The sequence below is a fragment of the Sturnira hondurensis genome, unplaced genomic scaffold, assembly GCF_014824575.4.
Source record: "Sturnira hondurensis isolate 20B ecotype Veracruz unplaced genomic scaffold, ASM1482457v3 Scaffold0017046, whole genome shotgun sequence".
Lineage (NCBI taxonomy): Eukaryota > Metazoa > Chordata > Mammalia > Chiroptera > Phyllostomidae > Sturnira > Sturnira hondurensis.
The window spans coordinates 347,173-367,963 of NW_028089677.1; the positions used below are offsets into that span (position 1 = coordinate 347,173).

General features: G+C 40.7%; 2 protein-coding genes across 7 annotated transcripts; both read right to left on the minus strand.

Moving 5' to 3' along the window:
- Positions 1-1,031: 1,031 nt before the first annotated feature.
- On the minus strand, positions 1,032-2,817 carry LOC119001620 (cornifin-B-like). 2 transcript variants are annotated; one of them, XM_037067040.1, is made up of 2 exons: positions 2,744-2,817; positions 1,032-1,625 (listed from the first exon to the last, which is right to left on the minus strand). In XM_037067040.1, exon 2 carries the CDS (start codon positions 1,604-1,606, stop codon positions 1,193-1,195), a length of 414 nt encoding a protein of 137 aa, XP_036922935.1. In that variant the 5' UTR covers positions 1,607-1,625; positions 2,744-2,817; the 3' UTR covers positions 1,032-1,192. The 2 variants fall into 2 exon arrangements, with proteins under 2 accessions (XP_036922935.1, XP_036922936.1); XM_037067041.1 differs by having other exon boundaries at positions 1,032-1,622; positions 2,741-2,810.
- An 11,929-nt stretch (positions 2,818-14,746) lies between these two features.
- On the minus strand, positions 14,747-17,220 carry LOC119001619 (small proline-rich protein 3-like). 5 transcript variants are annotated; one of them, XM_037067039.1, is made up of 4 exons: positions 17,053-17,214; positions 15,565-15,763; positions 15,270-15,516; positions 14,747-15,122 (listed from the first exon to the last, which is right to left on the minus strand). In XM_037067039.1, exons 2-4 carry the CDS (start codon positions 15,742-15,744, stop codon positions 15,058-15,060), a joined length of 492 nt encoding a protein of 163 aa, XP_036922934.1. In that variant the 5' UTR covers positions 15,745-15,763; positions 17,053-17,214; the 3' UTR covers positions 14,747-15,057. The 5 variants fall into 5 exon arrangements, with proteins under 5 accessions (XP_036922934.1, XP_036922932.1, XP_036922931.1 ...); XM_037067037.1 differs by having other exon boundaries at positions 15,270-15,791; positions 17,053-17,220; XM_037067036.1 differs by having other exon boundaries at positions 15,270-15,770; positions 17,053-17,219.
- Between the last annotated feature and the right edge of the window lie 3,571 nt (positions 17,221-20,791).

The window sequence follows — 20,791 nt, forward strand, 5'->3', positions numbered from 1 at the left end:
ATATGAATAAATACACATATATTTGAATGCATGATTGATAATTCTACCATGTTTCATTTCACTGTAAACATTTTTATACTCTAGGATGGAGTAGTGGGCTTTCCAATTCTCATTTCCTGTGCTTCCTGCCACACTATATATGAAATAAACAGTTTGCAAGTTGGGATGCAGTGAATCAACTTATGTGTGCTATTCTGGAAAAACTCCTAATCTAGCATGCATGGGTGTGTGGGTGTGTATGTGTGTTTGTATGAGGGGTCAGGTGAGGAGTGAAGTACATCACTCTAAACAACTGTAAATGCCCTAAGGCAAGAACTGTGAATCCTTATTCTCTTCCTGGCAGAGTGGGCACTCAGTGAGTGGGAGAGGATTGATTGAGATAACAAATGTGGAGGCTGTGAGTCCTTGTGTATGTTTGAGAAACTGAGTCACAGGTAAAGAAAGAAATGAGTGGAGAGGAGCAGAATCACATATGTAGGAACAACATCCCTTGAAATAAACAGAAATTAGCTGGATAAGTCAGCAGTCTGAAAGCCAGGTTTAGGGACAAGGCACTCAAGCTTAGAAAGTCAGTCAGAGTCAGAGTCAGAGTCAGGGTCAGAGAAGACAGGCACTAACTAGACTCCAGGGTGACTCACTGAGTAGCAAGAGGAGAGTCCTGCTCCAGCCCTGGATGCCCAAGCAACAGCTTCTAGGTGGCATTACACAGCCTCCCATTGCCAGCCCAGGAAAAGTCAGTGGGGAAAACCCACACCTACCAAGAACCAGGATCTGAAGTCTCTGAATGATGCCCTTTCTCACCAACCTCTCTGTGAACAGGTCCTACTTCATAAGGAAAAGGAATGAAGATGTTGAGTCAGACCACAACACACACAGTCAGGAGTGAAATTGAAAGTGCATTTAATGAGGGCAAAACAGCTGATCCACCTTCCCCCCCAACCCCAAGTCCCTCTTCAGATGAATCCTGAGCAGCTGAAAACTAAAGTTCTAAGGTACCAAGACTGTCAGCCTCATTCAGAAGCTCAGAGGCCTTGGGAAGGAAAGCTTCATGGCACATATTTTTAGGGTACAGATGAGGGAATATTTTGACTATGGTGACTGTGTGCTAATTGCAAGGCAAATGGGGCAGTTAAGCAGAATGGGAGAAGATATTCAGTATTCGGTGGTGGTTGCCTCAAGGGCATGGGCCACATTACTTCTGCTTGGTCTGTTGAACTGGTGCTGGAATGACTGCTGGCTCTGGGCATGGCTCTGGAACTTTAGGGTGGCAGGGCTCTGGCATCTTGGGGTGGCATGGTTCAGGAAACTTTGGGTGGCATGGCTCAGGAACCTTGGTGTGGCATGGCTCAGGAACCTTGGTGTGGCATGGCTCTGGCACCTTGGTGTGGCATGGCTCAGGAACCTTTGGGTGGCATGGCTCAGGAACCTTGGTGTGGCATGGCTCAGGAACCTTGGTGTGGCATGGCTCAGGAACCTTGGTGTGGCATGGCTCCTTGGTTTGGGGGATACGTGGTTCCTGGGGTGGAGGTTGGCAGGGCTGTTTCACTTGCTGCTGCTGGAGCTGGGGGGGTGCGGTGCAAGGCTGCTTCTGCTGGTGGGAACTCATGCTTCAAAGAAGGCGGAACCTAGAGAGCAGAACAGATGGTTTAAATAGGGATTAACTAGGGAAGAAGCCATGTTCAATGCCACTTCAGTTCTCCTAAGAAGCAAAGTTTCTCCTTTTTCTCCCTTTACCACTAAGAACACCTTAATGATTTCTGAGCCTTTGAGCAGGGGGAACAGAAAGGCAGTTGGTTCTGCTCCACTCAGGGCTTCTCCCAGTGCTCTCCTTCTGGCACATCTTAAAACCCAATTAGCAAAACAACCCCACTGTAGGCTCTTGGCAGAAATGTGAGAGCACAATATTGGGATCACATGGAAATGTGATGTTATTTGAAAAACAAACCCCAGTAACTTCAACACCTCACACATTATTGGTAACAGAATGATTTATCACCTCGAAGATAATTACTGACTTTTCTAGAAACCCACATAATCCCCTCTCTAGCCTCACTCACACCCTAATCTGCCTCAAATGTTTCCCTCATTCAGTTTGTCCAGAAATACCCAGCCACCATGGGTTATAGGTCACCTCATATGATACATTTGGGAGGAATTTCTAGAGTAAGTCTTCTAGAAATTCTTTGGCACTTCTATCCCCAAACTACCAGAGACCTTTATTTGTCCTTATTGCTTCATGCATGTGACTTTCTACATAGGATTTTAGCTTTCCTGCCCATGTCTTCTTTTCCTTCATAAATTGTAGGTTTGTGGAATAAATTCCCTGTTTTTGTCTAAACAGTTGTCTAAACTGTTGTTTAGCAGATGATATGCCAACATAATAAATTCTCACAAAACAATTTGGTAAAAGAATACATTTTTCTGTCTTAAGACTATGAATAAAGAAATAATTATAATGTCACTGTAAGTTCTACTAAGCGTAAGTTAGCAGGACTTATCCTGCTGAGAGTCTTACACAATCCTCTTCTCTGGCAAGAACTGATGGGGCAGAATTGATAACATCTTAAGTCCCTTCAAGCTCAAACTATGAAAACTTTTAAAACCAACCTATTTCTAGAGGCTATAACTCTGATGGCTGAATTTCAATAGTAGGGGAAAGATAGCAAAAATAACAAGGAGGTTTCAGTAAAAATAAAAAACAACTTTGAGTGAATGGTAAAAAGTTCCAAGGAAAGAGACTCACCTGGTGTGCTGAGAAGAGCAGGCTGTGTGGTCACTCGGATCTGCTGTGGTGTCCCCAGCCAACTGGCTTTTTATAGTGACTGGTACCTCTCTCAAGGAAATGAGATTGTTGCAAACTGCTGTGCCTTAATTATTTGCTGCCAAGCATGATTCATCCCAGTCCCCTCATCTACCTGTTAGTTCAGTTTTTGTGATGAAACCACCCACTTGACATATTTTTGGCACTTGCTGTCTGACAATGATGTCACCTAAGACTTATCCCCACTGAGGGTCCTTTGCAGCCAAGTGTAGTGTTCAGAGTAAGGGCAGTATAGGCCAAAAGGTGAGAGGAGGAGGTCCTAGGGCTGCTGGAACCAGAAACAGCCCTGTTTCCTGGAGGCCTAATCCCTGTTTCCTAATTCTTGGCACTGACCAGGCTTGTTGAACTGTTTAGTATTGGAAGTGGATGTGGAGATAAAAAATTGTTTCTGGTTCTCCTGGTAGGCCAAGGGCATGGTTGTATGAAATTCCCCAGGTGGTAAAATGTGAGGGTGACTATGCCCACGAGTCCCTCCATCCACCATGGATGAAAGTAAACACTACCAAGACGTGATCTGCTTGGGAGGAGAGGTGGCCAGTTTCTCAGAGTAAAAAGGCCAGGAGCCCCTTCCTCCAGGGGCTTTTATTGGGTTGTAATACAGGAATTCAGGGCAGCAAGGATCAAACAGCAGATAACATTTCAAAGAAATCTGAGGGCTTAGTCTGAGTCAGAGTCTGTCAGGAAGGGAGTTTTGCAGAAACTTTAAGGCTTCCTGCTTGGACTCTTCACATATAAATGAAAGCACTCTTAGCAAAGCAGGATTTTTTAGGAATTCTTTCTTATGCCAGATTTCCCTGGATCCGGATCTGCTCTAGCAAGGCAAGGAGCTGCACCCCTCCCCACCAGGTTTTCAGGCTTAAGTGGTTTAGAGCCAGGGAGCACTTCTCCCAGAGCACATGGGGACTCAGGCTATGTCACATAGCCAGGGGGCAAGGGTCTATTGCTTGCTCTTTGTTGCAGCCTCCTAAGTCCTTCCATGATGGCCTCTCGAGTGATTGTGTCTGGCTTAGGTTGCCCCTTGCTGTGAGGAGTCTTACCCATCTCTGACTTCTGATCATGCTTTGGGGTCAGGGAGAGGAAACAGGCAGCATTTGCTACCAGAACCAAGCTTTTGTCTCCTGTGGCTTGCATTCTGGAGGTCACTCACTCATCCTTAGCCATGGGGGGTAGTTACAATCCCTGAAACCAGGTGGAGCGGTCCCCAACACCCCACCCTTGGGCTGCTGCTATGGGACCTGCTGCAGTCCCAGGAATGTTCTGGATGGGCAGGACATATATTTCTTCACTGACTTCGGTATTTTTAAGATATTTTGATAAAAAGTTATAAAAATAAATAATATCATATCATATGTAATGTAGAAAACATAAAGCTTTTCAAAAATGAGTACTAACTAACATAAAGCAGCCAGAAATAATCACTATTTATACAGGGGTGGGCAAAAGTAGGTTTATAGTTGTTTGTATGGAAAAAGACATGCAGGTTATGATTATTACAATAGTTATAATCATAAAATAGTTCACAATAGATAAACTCTGTGTTTTGTCTACTCACATCTGTAAAACTACTTTTGCCTGCTCCTATATTTTGGTGTGTTTAGTGTCAGGATTTTTTATTTTTCATAAACTCATATACTTGCATACATTTTAACAAAAGCACACAACAGTGTAAATGTATTTAATGCTGGGGAATTACACACTTAAAAATGATTAAAATGGTAACTTTTACATCACAATAAAATACATATTTTTTAAAAAGCAGGCTCCAAAGGATAGGAGTAACATTATTTTATATTTGTAATAGCAATGTATCATAGTGCTCATTTTCCCATTCAGGATAAGCCTATTTAATTGTGAGTGACCTGGAGTTCTATCTAGACTCTTCTACTGTTGAAATCAGCAGTAATATGAAGCCATGTCACATGTGCAGAACGTACAGACCCAAGATGCCTCATTTTTTCCTGCCGGTTTGACAACTACTCATCACCTGGTAATGAGTTGTTGGAAAATTTCTGTCTTACAAGCTTCCAAATATGTAGAATTCTTGCTAAACTTAGATTTCTTGTTCCCGTCACCTGTCTCACACCTTGATATTATGGACCATGAATCCTAACATAAAGTGAGGTTTGTTCCTTAAGGACTACTGTGGCCCTTCTAAAAATTTATGATGTCTTCTCTACTGCTGGAAGCAGCTCTCTAATATTCCAACCCACTCAGCACAGATCTACACCCTGCTGGTCCCCAGTGAAATCCACCAGACCAGGCTGCAGAGGAAAGTGAGAAGCGGGTGTCTGGAGAACTGGGATCTGGGTATGATGCAAAATCAATTTCTGGGTTACTCTAATTAATGTTTTGGTTATCATTTTCTTTACTTGAAAAACAGAATGGCTGTACCAGATGCTCTTAAGTCTCTTTTCTCACCTGATATTTTACAACTTAATGACCAGCTTTTCCCCAGCAATATGGCTAATTACACACCTCACCTTGATCATGTGCTCCTAATCACTGCCTAAAACTCACTTCTAGTTTTAAGTCATTGAATAAATCTGTATTTGTGGGTTAAGTCAGTAAAGAAAACCAGAATGATTAGGTTCAAGTATGTAGCAGTGATGTTTTTGGGAATAAGCAGGGGCCTTGAGGGCAGGGCCCTCAGAATCAGGGGTAGTTTGGAGCAGGCACCATGAAACTGAGGGAACTGAGGCATGACACAATCCAGTGTCAGAGGAGCGCCCTGCTCCAGGTGTGACTGCCCAAAGTGACAGGCTCTGGGTTCCATTACACAATAGCCATTGCCATTCTCGGGATGACCCTAAATGCAGTCACACACACAGACACACACACTCATGGGAATACACTGTACCAGAAAAATAGATGATGTCTGCACCAACTCATTTCTGATTACAGGCCCTACTCATGATGGAATAGCAGTGAATGGGGCAGAGTCACTCAATGACACATACAGTCAGGAGTGGACTTAAAAGTGGTTTAATGGAGGCAGAGCAGGAAACATGCATTTCTTCCCATTTAGATCCCCTCTTCAGATGAACCCTGAGTGGCCGAAGACTCACAGAACAATTAAGACTCCTGTTTAATGTAGAGGCTCAGGGGACCTCTAAAGTGAGTATAAGGAAGGCTTCATAGCAAATGTTTTTAGATGCAGGTAAGAATGTGAAAAACATATGTTTTCTCAGGGTGAAAACATACTGATTATAAAATCTACAGATAATAAATACACAGAAGCAGAAGGAAAGAAGGGGTTCAGCATCCAGTGGTCAGCTCCTCAAGGACATGGCTATGGACCACATTACTTCTGCTTCATCTTCTCCTGAGATGGACTTGTGGAAATAGTTGGGATGTATGGTCTGGAAACTTAGGGTGACTCAGCTCTTGTACTTTGGTGTGGCCAGGCTGAGAAACGTTGTTCCCATAACCAAGCTAACTCCTTGGTTATGGGAACAAATGTTTCTTAGGGTGGAGGCTGGCAGGGCTGTTTCACTTGTTTCTGCTGGTGGGAACTCAATGCTTTAAAGGAGGCTGGACCTAGAGACAGAAAAGTTGACCCAGTGGTTTCGTGAAACAAAGAAAAAGACAAACTTAATGATAAATATGTCTCATTTAATGTCCCTTCAGAGGCGAGATACTTCCTTCTCTTTCTTTCTGTTTCCCTGAATTTAAGATAAATGGAAACTTTGGCGATTCCTGTGCACTTTCAAGAAAAGAAGCTTAAAGGTGCTTTATTCTGTTTGACATGTGTGCGTGCTTTCTGGAAGGCTTTCTATCCATCAAAGGATAGAAAAGCAGCTTTCTTGCTGCTTCCCCACGTGCTCACCCACCATGGCTGTCCTCCCAGACACTCTCTGCCAGATCCAAGTCACCTTCCTCCTTTGCCACAGCATAGTACTTGCCTTGCCCTCTCTAGAAATCACTTTCTGTGAAGTATGTTTGCAAATTACCCTCATGTTTTATGTCCTATAGGTCATAGGGTCATAGGGTCATGAAGTAAAGAATTTAACTTTTGATCATCAAATTATCTAGTTCAATGCCTTTGAGATCAAAATTCTTAATAAAATTAGAGTAATAAGTAAAATGTCACTAAAAGTACCCCAGACATAATATCTAGGTCATATCCTCCTGGCAACTTTATAGCTATCTTTACAGAAATTATTTTTTTTTCTGAACCAATTTTCACAGGTGTACTCTAAATGGGAAGTACAAATTATGTACTTTAGTACCCTTAAGCACAAACTGCAAACACATTTTAGATATATTGTTAGAATGTTAAGAGCTCCCAAATAAAATGCCATTGGGTGAATAGTTCCAAGTAGGGAGTCTAACTTGGTGTACAGAAAAGTTTGATCTGTAGGTCAGTGGGAAATCTTGGCCAGCTGAATTTTCATCAGAAAATGAATTCTACCTTTAAAAAGTTGGAGTTTTAGATTTACTGCTAGCTTACTTCCAACATTTGTAATAAAAATCTCTGGCTTAACTTTTTGTTTTGAGACTTCGTGTTTGACAATGATGTCATCAGGGCCTGTCCCCACTGTCCATCCTTTGTGTTGAGTTATTGTAGCTATGAACAACAAAGAGGCTTTCTGGATGGTTATGAATTAAATCAATGGGAACTTCCGAGATTCTTGGACCAGAAAAACCATGCCTCTTTGACAGGACCCTAATCTTTAGCTCAGATGAATTATTTTGAACATTCTAGTTTTCTAAGTGGATGGGGAGATTAACAAAAGGCATTAGTGTTTTTTCTGGGAATTGATGCAGATGGTGACAATAAGTGAACCATCTAATTTTCATCTCTCAGTGGATCTGAGACTGGGAGAGGAAAGGAAAGGCTAAAATTTGTTCTTTGAAAATGAGTTGTTTTGACTTTGGAGGAAGCCTTAAGATGTCATGTAAACCAGGGATAGCAGATGTCACTGGGGATGATGGACCATCAGGATTGATTGCGTCTGTCAGACATGATGTTACAGCCCTGAAGAACCTGCCTCTCATGAAGTCTCTCTTTTCTTGAGGCAACACAGAAACAAGAGAGCTCTGAACCCCTGATTTCATATGCCAGCCATGTCCTCTGATCATGGTAAGAAGAAACAGAAGTCACTAACCCTGAATTGAGTTGAACACACAATCTCTTACTAGGCATTGCCCTTGGGAAATTCAAATATCCTTAAAACTTAGATATGTGGATGGTTCCTCCCTTTCCACTGCTTTACCCTGTAGGTAAGACTAAACATCACTCAGATTCCAGACATTGAGAAGGATGATGATAAGAAGAATTTAGTCCCTAGTGCTGATTTTTTTCCATTTATGTATGAGAAAAAAAGAAGTGAGTATATAGGAAATATATACTTGATGATCAAAGGAATGTGCTATGGCAGGATTTGAGGAATCAGTGATATCTGTGTTCTTACTTTCCTGCATGCAAGCATGTCATAGTTTTCAAAGCTCAGTACATTTATTTCTATTTTTGTTTTTTAATGTCAGTATTATTTATTTTATTTAGGTTCCTCCAGTTTATTAAGTTATAATTGATGAATAAAAATTGTACTTATTTACTGTGTATACCATGATGCTCTCATATACATAAATATTGTGAAATAATTCTCACAAACACATTCATCACCTCACATAGTTAATTTGTGTGTGTGTGTGTGTGTATGCTGAGAACACTTATGATCTACTTTCTTAGCAAATTTCAAGTATACGTTGTAGTGTTATTAACTAGATAGGATCATGTAATCTGTACTTGCCTAGGAGAATATGGGCAGAAGTGATGAAGATCACCTCTGGTCTTGTTAATTAGGAACAAAATTTTCTTATCTATACTCCAAATTCCTGGTGTATCTAGAGAGACTCTGGAAGATGATAGAATTTCACATGGCAGTGACAGAATCCCTGTGTGACTGGGTAGAATAGAACTCCCTTAGCAATCCAAATTCAACATGATAGATGCATAAATTAAACTTCTGTTGCCCTAAGCTACTGAAGTCTTGGGCTTTTTAGTGAATCATTTATCTTACTGTAAGTAATATATAAAACATTATTTTTATATATTATATAAAATATTTATATAATATATAAGTATTATATATATATTATATATATATATATATTTTTTTATCTTTCTCCTAGGGTAATGACTACTTATAATTGGTACAAGGGCCTAAATAAGTGAGCCAAAAAGGTGATAGAAATTTTAGGTTTAATGTTTTTTAAAGAGAATTTAGTATTTCTTTTTTTTCCAATTTTTTTATTTAATTATTTTTCAAGTACAGTTTTCTATTACTCCCATCCCATCCCACCCCCCATCCTCCCCCCTCCCTCCCATTTCCACCCTTCTCAGTTGTTGTCCATGTATCCTTTATATAGGTTCCTCTAAATCCCTCCCTTATTTCCCCTGAAATTCCCTCCCCTCTCCCCTCTGGTTACTGTCAGCCTGTTCTCTATTTCAGTGTCTTTGGTTATATTTTGCTTGCTTGTTTGCTTTGTTGTTTAGCTTCCTGTTAAAGGTGAGATCATATGGTATTTGTCCTTCAACACCTGGCTTATTTCACTCAGCATAATGCTTTCCAGTTCCATCCATGTTGTTGCAAAAGGTAGGAGCTCCTTCTTTCTTTCTGCAGCATAAAATTCCATTGTGTATATGTACCATAGTTTTTTGATCCATTCATTTACTGACGGGCACCTAGGTTGCTTCCAACTCTTGGCTATTGTAAATTGTGCTGCTATGAACATTGGGGTGCATAGGTTCTTTGGGATTGGTGTTTTAGGGTTCTTAGGATACAATCCCAGCAGTGGAATTGCTGGGTCAAAAGGCAAGTCCAATTTTAGTTTTCTGAGAAAATTCCATACTGTTTTCCATAATGGTTGTACCAGTCTGCAATCCCACCAACAGTGGACCAGAGTCCCCTTTTCCCCACACCCTCTCCAACATTTGTTGTTTATTGCTTTGTTTATGATAGCCATTCTCACCGGTGTAAAGTGGTATCTCATTGTAGTTTTAATTTGCATCTCTCTGATAGCTAGTGATATTGAGCATCTTTTCATGTGTCTCTGGATCCTCTGTATGTCCTCCTTGCAGAAGTGTCTGTTCAAGTCCTTTCCCCATTTTTTAATTGGGTTAGTTGTCTTCTTAGAGTGAAGTCGTGTGAGTTCTTTGTATATTTTGGAGATTAAACCTTTGTCTGAGGTATCATTGGCAAATATGTTTTCCCATACAGTTGGTTGTCTTTTTATTTTAATACTGTTTTCTTTAGCTGTGCAGAAGCTTTTTATTTTGATGAGATCCCATTTGTTTATTCTTTCCTTTATAGTCCTTGCTCTAGGGGACATATCAGTAAAAATGTTGCTGTGTGAAATATCTGAGATTTTCCTGCCAATGTTCTCCTCTAGGACTTTAATGGTGTCATGGCTTATATTTAAGTCTTTTATCCACCTTGAATTCATTTTGGTATATGATGTAAGTTGGTGCTCGAATTTAGTATTTCTTAAATAATGTTAGTTAGAACCAAATAAAATTTCTTACACTAGTATGGTAGAAATAGAAATATATTCAATAATTTATATAGAACAGTATTCATATAGTATTGATAATATTTTATAGATACATATAATTATGTATTATGTTTATACTTCCCTCTCAGAAGATTAATGGAGGTTGGGTTCTCCTACCTGTCCTCATGTTCACCACCTCATAGATGGGAGAATGGACAATGTCCAACTTATGGGCCTCAGTGAGGCTGGGGACACATAACCTGGCCCTCAGGAAGCTCTCTGTCTTCTGGGAGATGAAGACCTCTCTGGGCATTTCATGTACAAACAGGACAGAGAAGCTTGTTTGAAGTTCTGAGTACTGCTGCTTTAGATGTGGAGAGAGCAGAATGGGGTGGGAAGGATGAGGCTCAAGGCCTCAGCAGTGGGCAGGAGCGATCTGGATTCAGAGTGAGGTTCAGAATGTTCCCTTCAAACCCACAGTATGATTTGGTGAAGGTATAAGGTGCTTAGCATCTCAGGAGACATTAGATAAACTCCCACTGTTTGATAGCTGGTGGGCTGGACTTTGAGTCTACGGCCCGAGGAAGCCTGAACAAGAGGGCTTCTGCCCTCATGATGCTTACAGTGTGAAGTCAGATGTGATCCAATAACCACCAATGTCACCATATGGGACATGAAAGGCAGCTGGTGAAAGTAGCAGCCCGCCTGACAACTTTATCTGCAAATGTGTCAAGAACCTGGTGGCCTAATAAGATCCAAAGCCCAGACAGGCTACTGGGTTCCAGAGAAGTGTGGGTGGCAGGAGGGGGGAGTAGTATAGAATATAGAGCATTATAGAGAAGAGACAGAAGAGAGGGGAGGAAAGTAAGTTGAGAATTGGCAAAGAATAGCTGAAGAAAGTGGTTGACCTTAACATCCAATAATGACAATTTTCTAAGCCAGAAATATGGAAGTACAGGAAAGTCCTTGAATCAGTTTCTGTGTCAACCAGAAAGATTTTTTTCAGGAATTATAGAGGTCATAGTTCTGGTCATAGTTCTGGAAAGTGGAGTTAAGAAAAAAGGAACCATAAGGAGATACTAACTTGTTTGCACAAATTGACATGAACAACTAGACTGTGGACCTGAAGTTTGCCAAATTGTTCATACTTTGGACTGAAAGTTCTTCATCTAGAAGCAGTAACAACCTTCAGAATAGTTATCCCAATAGGGGATAATTTTTCAAAGTCACAAAGGAAGAAAGGGACTGAAGCAAGACAGGAGCTGAGACAAGAAGATAACTTGTCATTTACCTCTTAGATGATTTCAATTGTCAGTCAGTGGACAGGATCTGAGGCCCTTGAGCTGTGAGTGTGAGTGGAGTAGTTGGAGCATCCAGTGTCCCTACCAGAAGATTGAGAACTGAGATGGAGCTCTGTGGAGAAAAGAGACACATGGCTGCTCCACCAGGGTGTAGAATCTCCCACCCTTAAGTTGCTGCTATCGAACCTGCTGAAGAGCCTCAGGAATTTTGTATGGGCAGAACTTACATTTCACTAGTCAGCAGCATCTTCACTGATTTCTGTATTTCCTAATATAATGAATAAAATTTATACAGAAATCAAATAACATTCATATAATGTGTAAATGGAAGACAAAGCTATATAAATAATGAACACTAATGTATATGCATGCAAAACTAGCCATAGTTATAGGTTGCTTCATTTAATGTCAGGATATTTTTTCTATAAACCCACACACATGCATACCTTGTTAAAAAGATGTCTTTTACTTAAATTGTTTAGTGTTTACTTCTTTTTTCCTTTTCCAAGGATATGCTTATTGAACCTACAACCTAGGGATATGACATGACTAGGGATCAAACCTTGAATGGGATGAAGTTCAACCAACTGAGCCACTTAGCCACAAAAGCAGGTACTAGATGCTTTTGTAATAATATAATCTGAACATTTCCCAATAAGACATCATTTTCCTACAATGATCTTGTTAATGGTTGCTGTATAACCCTAACATACAGTTATTGAACCCATTATCTATTGACATGCACTTAGGGTTATCAACTTTTTGATATTGGGTAGAATACTGAAATTTATCCTTGTGTATAAAATATTTGTATATGTGCATGAATATTTCATAAAAATAAATTTCCAGAATAAAATGATAGTTCAAGAGTAAGGTAGAACTTTATACCTTTTGATTCATTCCTGCCAAACTCTTCTTTAAGATGCTTAAACCATATTCATACTCTGTATTATGGAGCCCATTTCCTCATTAAGAGTTAACTCCTTTAATTATTAATGGCCTAGATATATCTTTAAACATTTTTATAATGGAAACTAGCAGAAATATGAAGTCACTTCAAATGTGCATACCATACAGACCCTGGACATATAATTTGACTACTCATCATTTTGTAATAACCTGAAGAACAGTTCTGTCTTAAAGTTTCCAAATATTTTAAAATATTTTAAATTTAATTATTGTTCAAGTACAGTTTTCTTTTACTCCCTTCCCAGCCCATCCCTCCCCCTCAGTGCTCCCTACCTCCCTCCCATTTCCACCCCCCTTACTTGTTGTCCATGTGTGCTTTATACTTGTTCCTGTGACTTCTTCACCTTTTCTCCTGAAATTCCCTCCCCTGTCCCCTCTGGTCCCTGTCTGCCTGTTCTCTATTTCAGCGTCTTTGGTTATATTTTGCTTGCTTGTTTGTTTTGTTGTTTAGCTTCCTGTTAAAGGTGAGATCATATGGTATTTGTCTTTTACCACCTGGCTTATTTCACTCAGCATAATGCTCTCCAGTTCCATCCATGCTGTTGCAAAGGGTAGGAGCTCCTTCTTTCTTTCTGCTGTATAGTATTCCATTGTGTAAATGATCCAAAAACCATAGTTTTTGGATCCATTCATTTACTGATGGGCACCTAGGTTTCCAACTATTTTTGAGCTCTTGCCAACACTATTTGGAGTGCTTTTGTGTCACTCAGGTACCACCTGACACCTGCCTTGCTCTATGTGGTGTTATAGACCATGAATCTTTTCAGGAAAGGGGGTATACTCCCAGGGACTGCTACAGTTATTCTGATGTTTTCTCTTTGCTTCACTGATGTGGGAACAAGCTCCCTAAAATCCAAGACCCATTCAACAAAAACCTTGAAACCTGCTGGTCATCCTTGGAAACAAAAGCAGGCTGCAGAAGAAAATGATGATCTAGAAATCTGGAGACCTTGGTTCTGGGTGTGATTCAAAAACAATTTCTGGTTGATCTCAATTAATCTTCTTGTCCTTTCTGAATGTGAGTTTTTATCTGAAAACACAGGGACTATGCAAGGTGCTATTTAACTCTTGTTACATCCCTGACATTTTATAGCTCAACAACCTGTTCACTGTTGTTGAAATACAAATGACAGCAAACTGCCAGTTACTGCTGGTTACCCACCTCACTTGGATCACACATTCCTCCTTCTAAACTCTTCTTCAAACTCACCTTATTTTTCTAATCACTGAATACGCAGGATTCTGTGTTTCATTTTGGGTGAGACATTATTTGGAGTGTTTGCCTGTGGCTGTATATGTACATGTTTGTGTGAGGATGTGAATACTGTATCTCCCAGAAAAGACTACTGATTCTCCAAGGAAAGGCATTGTGTATTCTCCTCACCCTCTTTCTGGTAAAGATAGTTTCTGACCTCTTTGTACTTGATAGGTGGAGGTAAAAACAACATTGTCTGAGCTAATGAGAGCAAGGCTTATGTGAATAATTAGGAGAATGCGTGTCTACTTAAATGAATGTGCTTCATTGTGAGCATGTGTCTGTATGTATTCGTTTTCTTTTTCTTTTTTAAAAATTTTATTTTATTTATCTTTATAGGGTAAGGGAAGAAGAGAAGAAGAGAAATATCAATGTGTGGTTGCCTCTAGTGGGTCCCCTGCCGGGAAGTGGCCTGCAACCCAGGCATGTGCCCTGACTTGGAATCGAACCATGATTGTCTGCTTTGCAGGCCTGTGCTCAACCCACTGAGTTACACCAGCCAGGGCTGTATTCATTTTCTGGAAGGTGAAATGAGTGAAGAAAACCAGAATAATTGGGTTCGACTGTGTAGCAGTGATGTTTTAATGGGAATAAGCAGGAGCCTTGGGGACAGGGCCCTTAGGAGCAGGCACCATGGAACTGAGGCATGACTCAGCCCAGTGTCAGAGGAGTGCCCTGCTCCAGGTGTGGCTGCTCAAAGTGACAGGCTCTGGGTTCCCTTACATGATAGCCATGGCCATTTTCAGGATGCCCCTACATGAAATCACACACTCACGCATTCATGGAAGCACACAGTAGCAGGACAGAGAGATGATGTCTACACCAACTGCTTTCTGATTACAGGTCCTACTCATGACAAAACAGGAAGGGGCAGATCTAGCAAACAACATAAGAAGTCAAACGTGGTGTTAAATTCATTTAATGGTGGCAGAGCAGAAACAGGCATTCTTGTCAATCAGATCAACTCTTCAGATGATACCTGAGCAACTTAGGACCAGCAAAGCCACTTAGGCCTTCAGCATAATTCAAAGGCTCAGAGGACCCTTCAGAGTGTCCAGCAAAAGCCTCAGAAAATATATTTTAAAATGCAGTTAAGAGAGAGATTCTGACAGATGGTGAGAACATACTGATGACAAGATCATTACAACACAGAAGCAGAAGGGAAGAAGGTGTTCAGCATTTGGTGGCTCTTCGAGGGCATGGGTGCTACCATATTACTTCTGCTTGGTCTTCTGCTGGGATGGGCCTGGAATAACGATTGGAGAATATGGCTCAGGGACCTGAGGGTGAACTGGCTCTGGAAGCTTCCTGTGGCCAGGTTGTGTGTGATCCTTGGTGTAGCCAGGCTGAGGATCCTTGGTGTAGCCAGGTTGTTGATCCTCAGTTTGGCCAGGTTGTGGATCCTTTGTTTGGCCAGGCTGTAGATTCTTGGTGTGGCCAGGCTCAGGGACCTGAGGGTGAACTGGCTCTGGAAGCTTCCTGTGGCCAGGTTGTGTGTGATCCTTGGTGTGGCCAGGCTGAGGAACCTTGTTGTGGCCAGGTTGTTGATCCTTGGTTTGGCCAGGTTGTGGATCCTTTGTTTGGCCAGGCTGTAGATTCTTGGTGTGGCCAGGCTGAGGGACCTGAGGGTGAACTGGCTCTGGAAGCTTCCTTTGGCCAGGTTGTGTGTGATCCTTGATGTGGCCAGGCTCAGGAACCTGAGGGTAAACTGGCTCAAGAGCCTTGTTGTGGCCAGGTTGTTGATCCTTTGTGTGGCTAGGCTGAGGATCCTTGGTGTGGCATGGATCTTTGGTAGCGGGAACAAATGGTTCTTGAGGTGGAGGCTGTTGGGGCTGTTTCACCTGCTGCTGCTGAAGCTGGGGAGGTGGGATGTTGTGTTGCTTCTGCTGGTAGGAACTCATGCTTCAAAGGAGGCTGGACCTAGAGACAGAAAAGTTTTCCAGGAGGTTTGTTGAAACAAGGAACAAGAAAAACTTAACGATAAATATATCTCATTTTGTGTCCCTACAGATGTGACCAAGTGTCTTTTTTTCTTTTTTAAAATTTAATTATTTTTCAAGTACAGTTTTCTGTTTATTACTCCCATCCTATCCCACCCCCATGCTCCCCCCTCCCTCCCATTTCCACCCTTCTCAGTTGTTGTCCATGTATCCTTTACATATGTTCCCCTAAATCCCTCCCCTATTTTCCCTGAAATTCCCTCCCCTCTCCCCTCTGGTCACTGTCAGCCTGTTCTCTATTTCAGTGTCTTTGGTTATATTTTGCTTGCTTGTTTGTTTTGTTGTTTAGCTTCCTGTTACAGGTGAGATCATAGTGTCTTCTTTTCCTTTCTGTTTCCCTGAATTCAAGGTTAATGGGAACTTCTTTGATTCCTGTGCACATTCAAGAAAAGAAGCTTAAATATGCTTTATTCTGTGCCACATAGAGTGGAGTGCTGATCTAGCCCTCCTTTCTTTTTGGTGGTTCTGAAAACCTACATCAGCAACACAGCACAATGCCCATCCCAGGATTCACTGAATCTCCAGGTTTTTAATAACTTGGAAAGACGATAAGGTCTGAAGTCTCAAGTCTATCACATAGGTCTCATAGGAAAGCTGCCTGAGAACTTGCCCTGAGCCCACAGGAGCCCACCTCTGGTGCTCTGTTCACATCATTCTCCATGTGTATACTTTCTGGAAGGCTTCCCATCCTTTCACTGCTTCCATACAGGCTCACCCACCATGGCTCTCCTCCCAGACACTCTCTGCCAGATTCAAGTCACCTTCCTCCTTTGCCACACAGCACAGTACCTGCCTCGTCCTCTCTCTTAGTCATTTCCCATGAATTATGCTTGTAGATTACTCCCACATTTTAAGATCTCTGATGGATGGCATCATGAAGCAAAGAAAAATCTGTATTTTGAACACACAAGTTGCCAGTGCAGTGCCTCAATATTTCAAATTCTGAGTAATGATTAGAAGAAGTAATAAAAGTCACTAAATGTACTCTGGACTTGGTAGTCCCTATCCTGTAACTGAGCAAATCATCATTACAGAAACCATTCTCTGCAGTTACAATCTGAGAGGGAAGTCAGAAAGATCTGTAATGTCACCTTAACCACAAATCACGATTGCATTTAATATAAATATATTTTTTAGCATGGTGGAGAGTCTCCAGCAAATAAAATAGAATTAGACAAATATTAAGAAATCACAAGCAGAGAGACTCACCTGGTGCAGAGAAAAGTCAAGCTGTCTGGCCTTCAGGTCTTGTGAAGAGTCTCTGGCAAGCTAGCTTTTTATACAGAATATGAGCCTTGCCTTAAGGAAGTGCAATTGTTTGGGGGCCACTCTATCTTTATTCTAGCTTTTGTAATGAAAATCCCTGGCCTGACATGTTTGGGCACTTACTCTTTGACAAAAGTGTCATGCAGGCTTGGCCCCACTGTGCATCCCTTGTGGGGCCAAGCCCAGGTGATCCTTAGTTTGCTATGGACTATAGGATTCCTGGGTGGTGATGAGTAAATCAGGAGGAAGTTCTGGGTTCTGAAACCAGAAACAAGTATGTTTCCTGGACAGAACCCTAATCTTTAGCTCAGATTAATTCTATTGAGTGTTTGAATTTTCTAAGTGGTTGTGGAGATGAATAATAGACACTACTGGTTCTTCTGGGATGCCCCGAGGAGCAGGAAGTGAATCACCTATCTTCACTTAAGTGACTATTCAGTAAGTGACAATAGTGAATCATGTGATATTCCAGTTCTTCTATATCCAGGTCTGGGAGAGGCTTAAGTCAGGAGAGGCTTAAATGCTTGCTTTGGAAATGAATTGTTTTCAGTCTGGTGAGAGGCTTAAGTCAGCATGTAGACCCAGGATAGCATACTGATGTCACTGGTGAACAAGAGTCAGGATTCACTGGATCTTTTCAACATGGTGCAGAGTCCTGAAGTTAGTACATGTTATAGGTTCTCTCTTTCTCTCTGCCTCTCTCTTTCTTTTTATACAGCACCATGGCCTCCCATCCAGAGAATCGGAAGTCACTAACTCAGAGTTGACATCAACACACAACTTTTTACATGGTGTGGCCCTCGAAACATATTAACATCCTTAAAACTCAAGTGTGTGGATTACTCCTTCCCTTCCAGTGCTTTTCCCCTGTGTTACCATCCATCAACATGAGCCTCAGGCACAGCCACTGTTGTGAGCTGCTTCCATCAGGTCCCCAAAATCCTAGTTGCATCTTATGTCTCCACCTGTCTGGCAGGTGCTCAGTCAAAGGGCAATTGTTATCCCTGGTGGATGTAGGTTCATGAAAGGAAGGAAGGATGGAAGGGAGGAAAATAGCCAGTAAGGGAAGATGAAAGGGAGGGAAGAAGGAAAGAGAGATAGAGAAAAACATTATTTTAGAGAGATATCTATAACATGCTTTTGTAATCATAAGACAAGTAAGACAAGATGATTTACTCTTATGACAGTTTTCATGATATAATCTGAGGAGAGGGTGAGGGTTTGTCATCCTTTCCCTTTCCCACCCATCTTCTTCTTTTCTGCTGGTGTTTGACTAGTCTCCTCCCTCTGGGATGGTGCCAGTACCACCATCATGCCTAAGCTCTTTTTCCTGGCATCACATTATTCTCCTCTCAGGTTGGGTTCATGTCCTTCTCCCCTTCAAAATCACCTCTCCTGACCGCCTGACCCAGGGAGATTTGACCAGAGTCTGTTACTCCACCTGGGATTCTTATCTTCAGAGGTACCTGATCTTCTCTACAAATCAGCGTGTTTCTTGTGTTCTATCTTGATTCTGGGCTTTGGTTCTAGAAAAAATTATTTTCTCATTTTCCATCTTACTTTTGAGTGGCTTTCTCCTGCCTTATTCTGATATCTTGTGCACTCTTATACCAGCCTCTCTGGCACCAGCCTATAGGACTTCTAATATTACCCAACCCTGTTGTTCCTTTTTGTTTGGATAAGCATACTCAGTGTCTTGGTGTTAAGGCTCTTTCTGCCCTTCAGAGAAGCTTGGTTTGTTCACCAGTGTGCATGCACTAAGGAAACTAACCCCCAGTACAGAGTATGAGTCACATTGCTTCTGATAGAGAGTGTCACTTCCAGAAGTTCCTTAATCTCTTCTGGCACCTTTTCTGGTGTCAAGAGGCTGCTTATTTCCCATCTCAATGGCATGGGCCTTGCTTGATTTCTGAATTTGGATGACACTGGCTACCTTGACACATTCTCTAGATTTTCTGGGTCTTACTCTTTTGTCATGACCATGCTCACATTTTTCCTTGCACTTTACTTCCTTGGACCTAGGTTTCAGCATGGTACATCTGTGTGAATTTTTAAGGTGTTTGTGGAAGTGCAGGCTTGAATTGTTAGTGCTGGGCAGCCACACTCCACCAATGGAGTACATGAGCTGATAGATAATGATTCCCTCTTTCATTCCCAGTGAAAACCTTTCTAAGATGCATTTTTTCATTTTTAATATGTGTAATTAGATGAGTTTGAACATAAACAAACACCTATGATACCACTACCATAATCAAAGAAATAGACATATAAAAATCTTCCAGAATTTCCGTGTGTTTGTCTGTGGTAAGAACTTGTCATGAAATCCACTCCCTTAAATTTAAGCGCACAACACCATATTTTTTAACTATAAACATTGTGTTGTAGAACTGATCTCTAGAACTTACTCATCTAATAAAGCTGAAACTTTATGCCCACTGAATAATGACTTCCTACCTCTCTTCACCCATTAAAACCACTAGTGTATTATCTGCTTTTATGAATTTGATTATCTTACCTACCTTTAAAATTGAAATCATATAATATTTGTCCTTCTGTGATTAGCTTATTTTGCTCAGAATAATATTCTCTAGGTTCACCTACATTGTTGCAAATGGCAGGATTTCTTTCTTTTTTTGAAGACCAAATAGTGTTTCATTGTGTATATATTATATTGTCTTTACTCATTCACAACTTGTGTTGTGTCCACATCATGGCCATTTAAAATAGTGCTACAATAAACATGGGTGTGCTGGTATTTCTTAGAAATGCTAACCTCAATTCTTTTGAATGTATACCCAGAAGCCAGATCTTTTCATACTTCTATTTTAATTTTGAGGAATCTTCACTCTTTTTTATAGCTATTGTACCATTTTACATTCTCTTTGACAGTATACAAAAGTTCAAATTTCTCTATAACCTTATCAATACTTATCTTTTGTTTTTTAAATAATTGCTATATAGAACCACAAAAGATCCAGGTTAGTCAAAACAATCTTGAGAAAGAAAAACAAAGCTAGAGGCATCATATCCTGATTTCAGATTATATTACAAAGCTATAATGATTAAAACAGTGTGGTACTGCCGTAAAGACAGACATATAGGCCAATGGAACAGAAGGAAGAGCCTATAAATAAATCCATACATACACATACAGTTAACTAATCCTTGACAAGAGTGATAAGAACACATAATGGGAAAAGCATAGTCTCTTCAACAGATGGTGTTGGTAAAACTGGATATCCACATGCAAAAAAAAAAAAAGAAAGAAAAAGAAAGAAAGAAAGAAAAAATCGAACCTCTACCATCCATCATATAAAAATAAGCTCAAAATGGATTAAAGATTTAAGACCTGAAAATGTAGAAATCCTTTAAAAATATAGAGGAAAATCTTTGTAGTATTGGTCTTGACAATGATTTCATATATATAAACCAAAAGCACAGGCAACAAAGCAAAAGTAGTCAAGTGAGACTACACCAATCTAAAATGCTTCTGCACAACAAAATAAATGATCAGCAGGTTGAAAAGGCAGCCTACAGAATGGTAGAAAATATTTCCATTTTTATGAGGGGGTCAATTTTCAAAGTAAGTAGAAATCTTATAAAGGGTTAATTTCTAAAATACATAAGAAAGTCCTATAATTCATTGGGAATAAAAAGAAGGAAATATAAGGAATAACCTGAT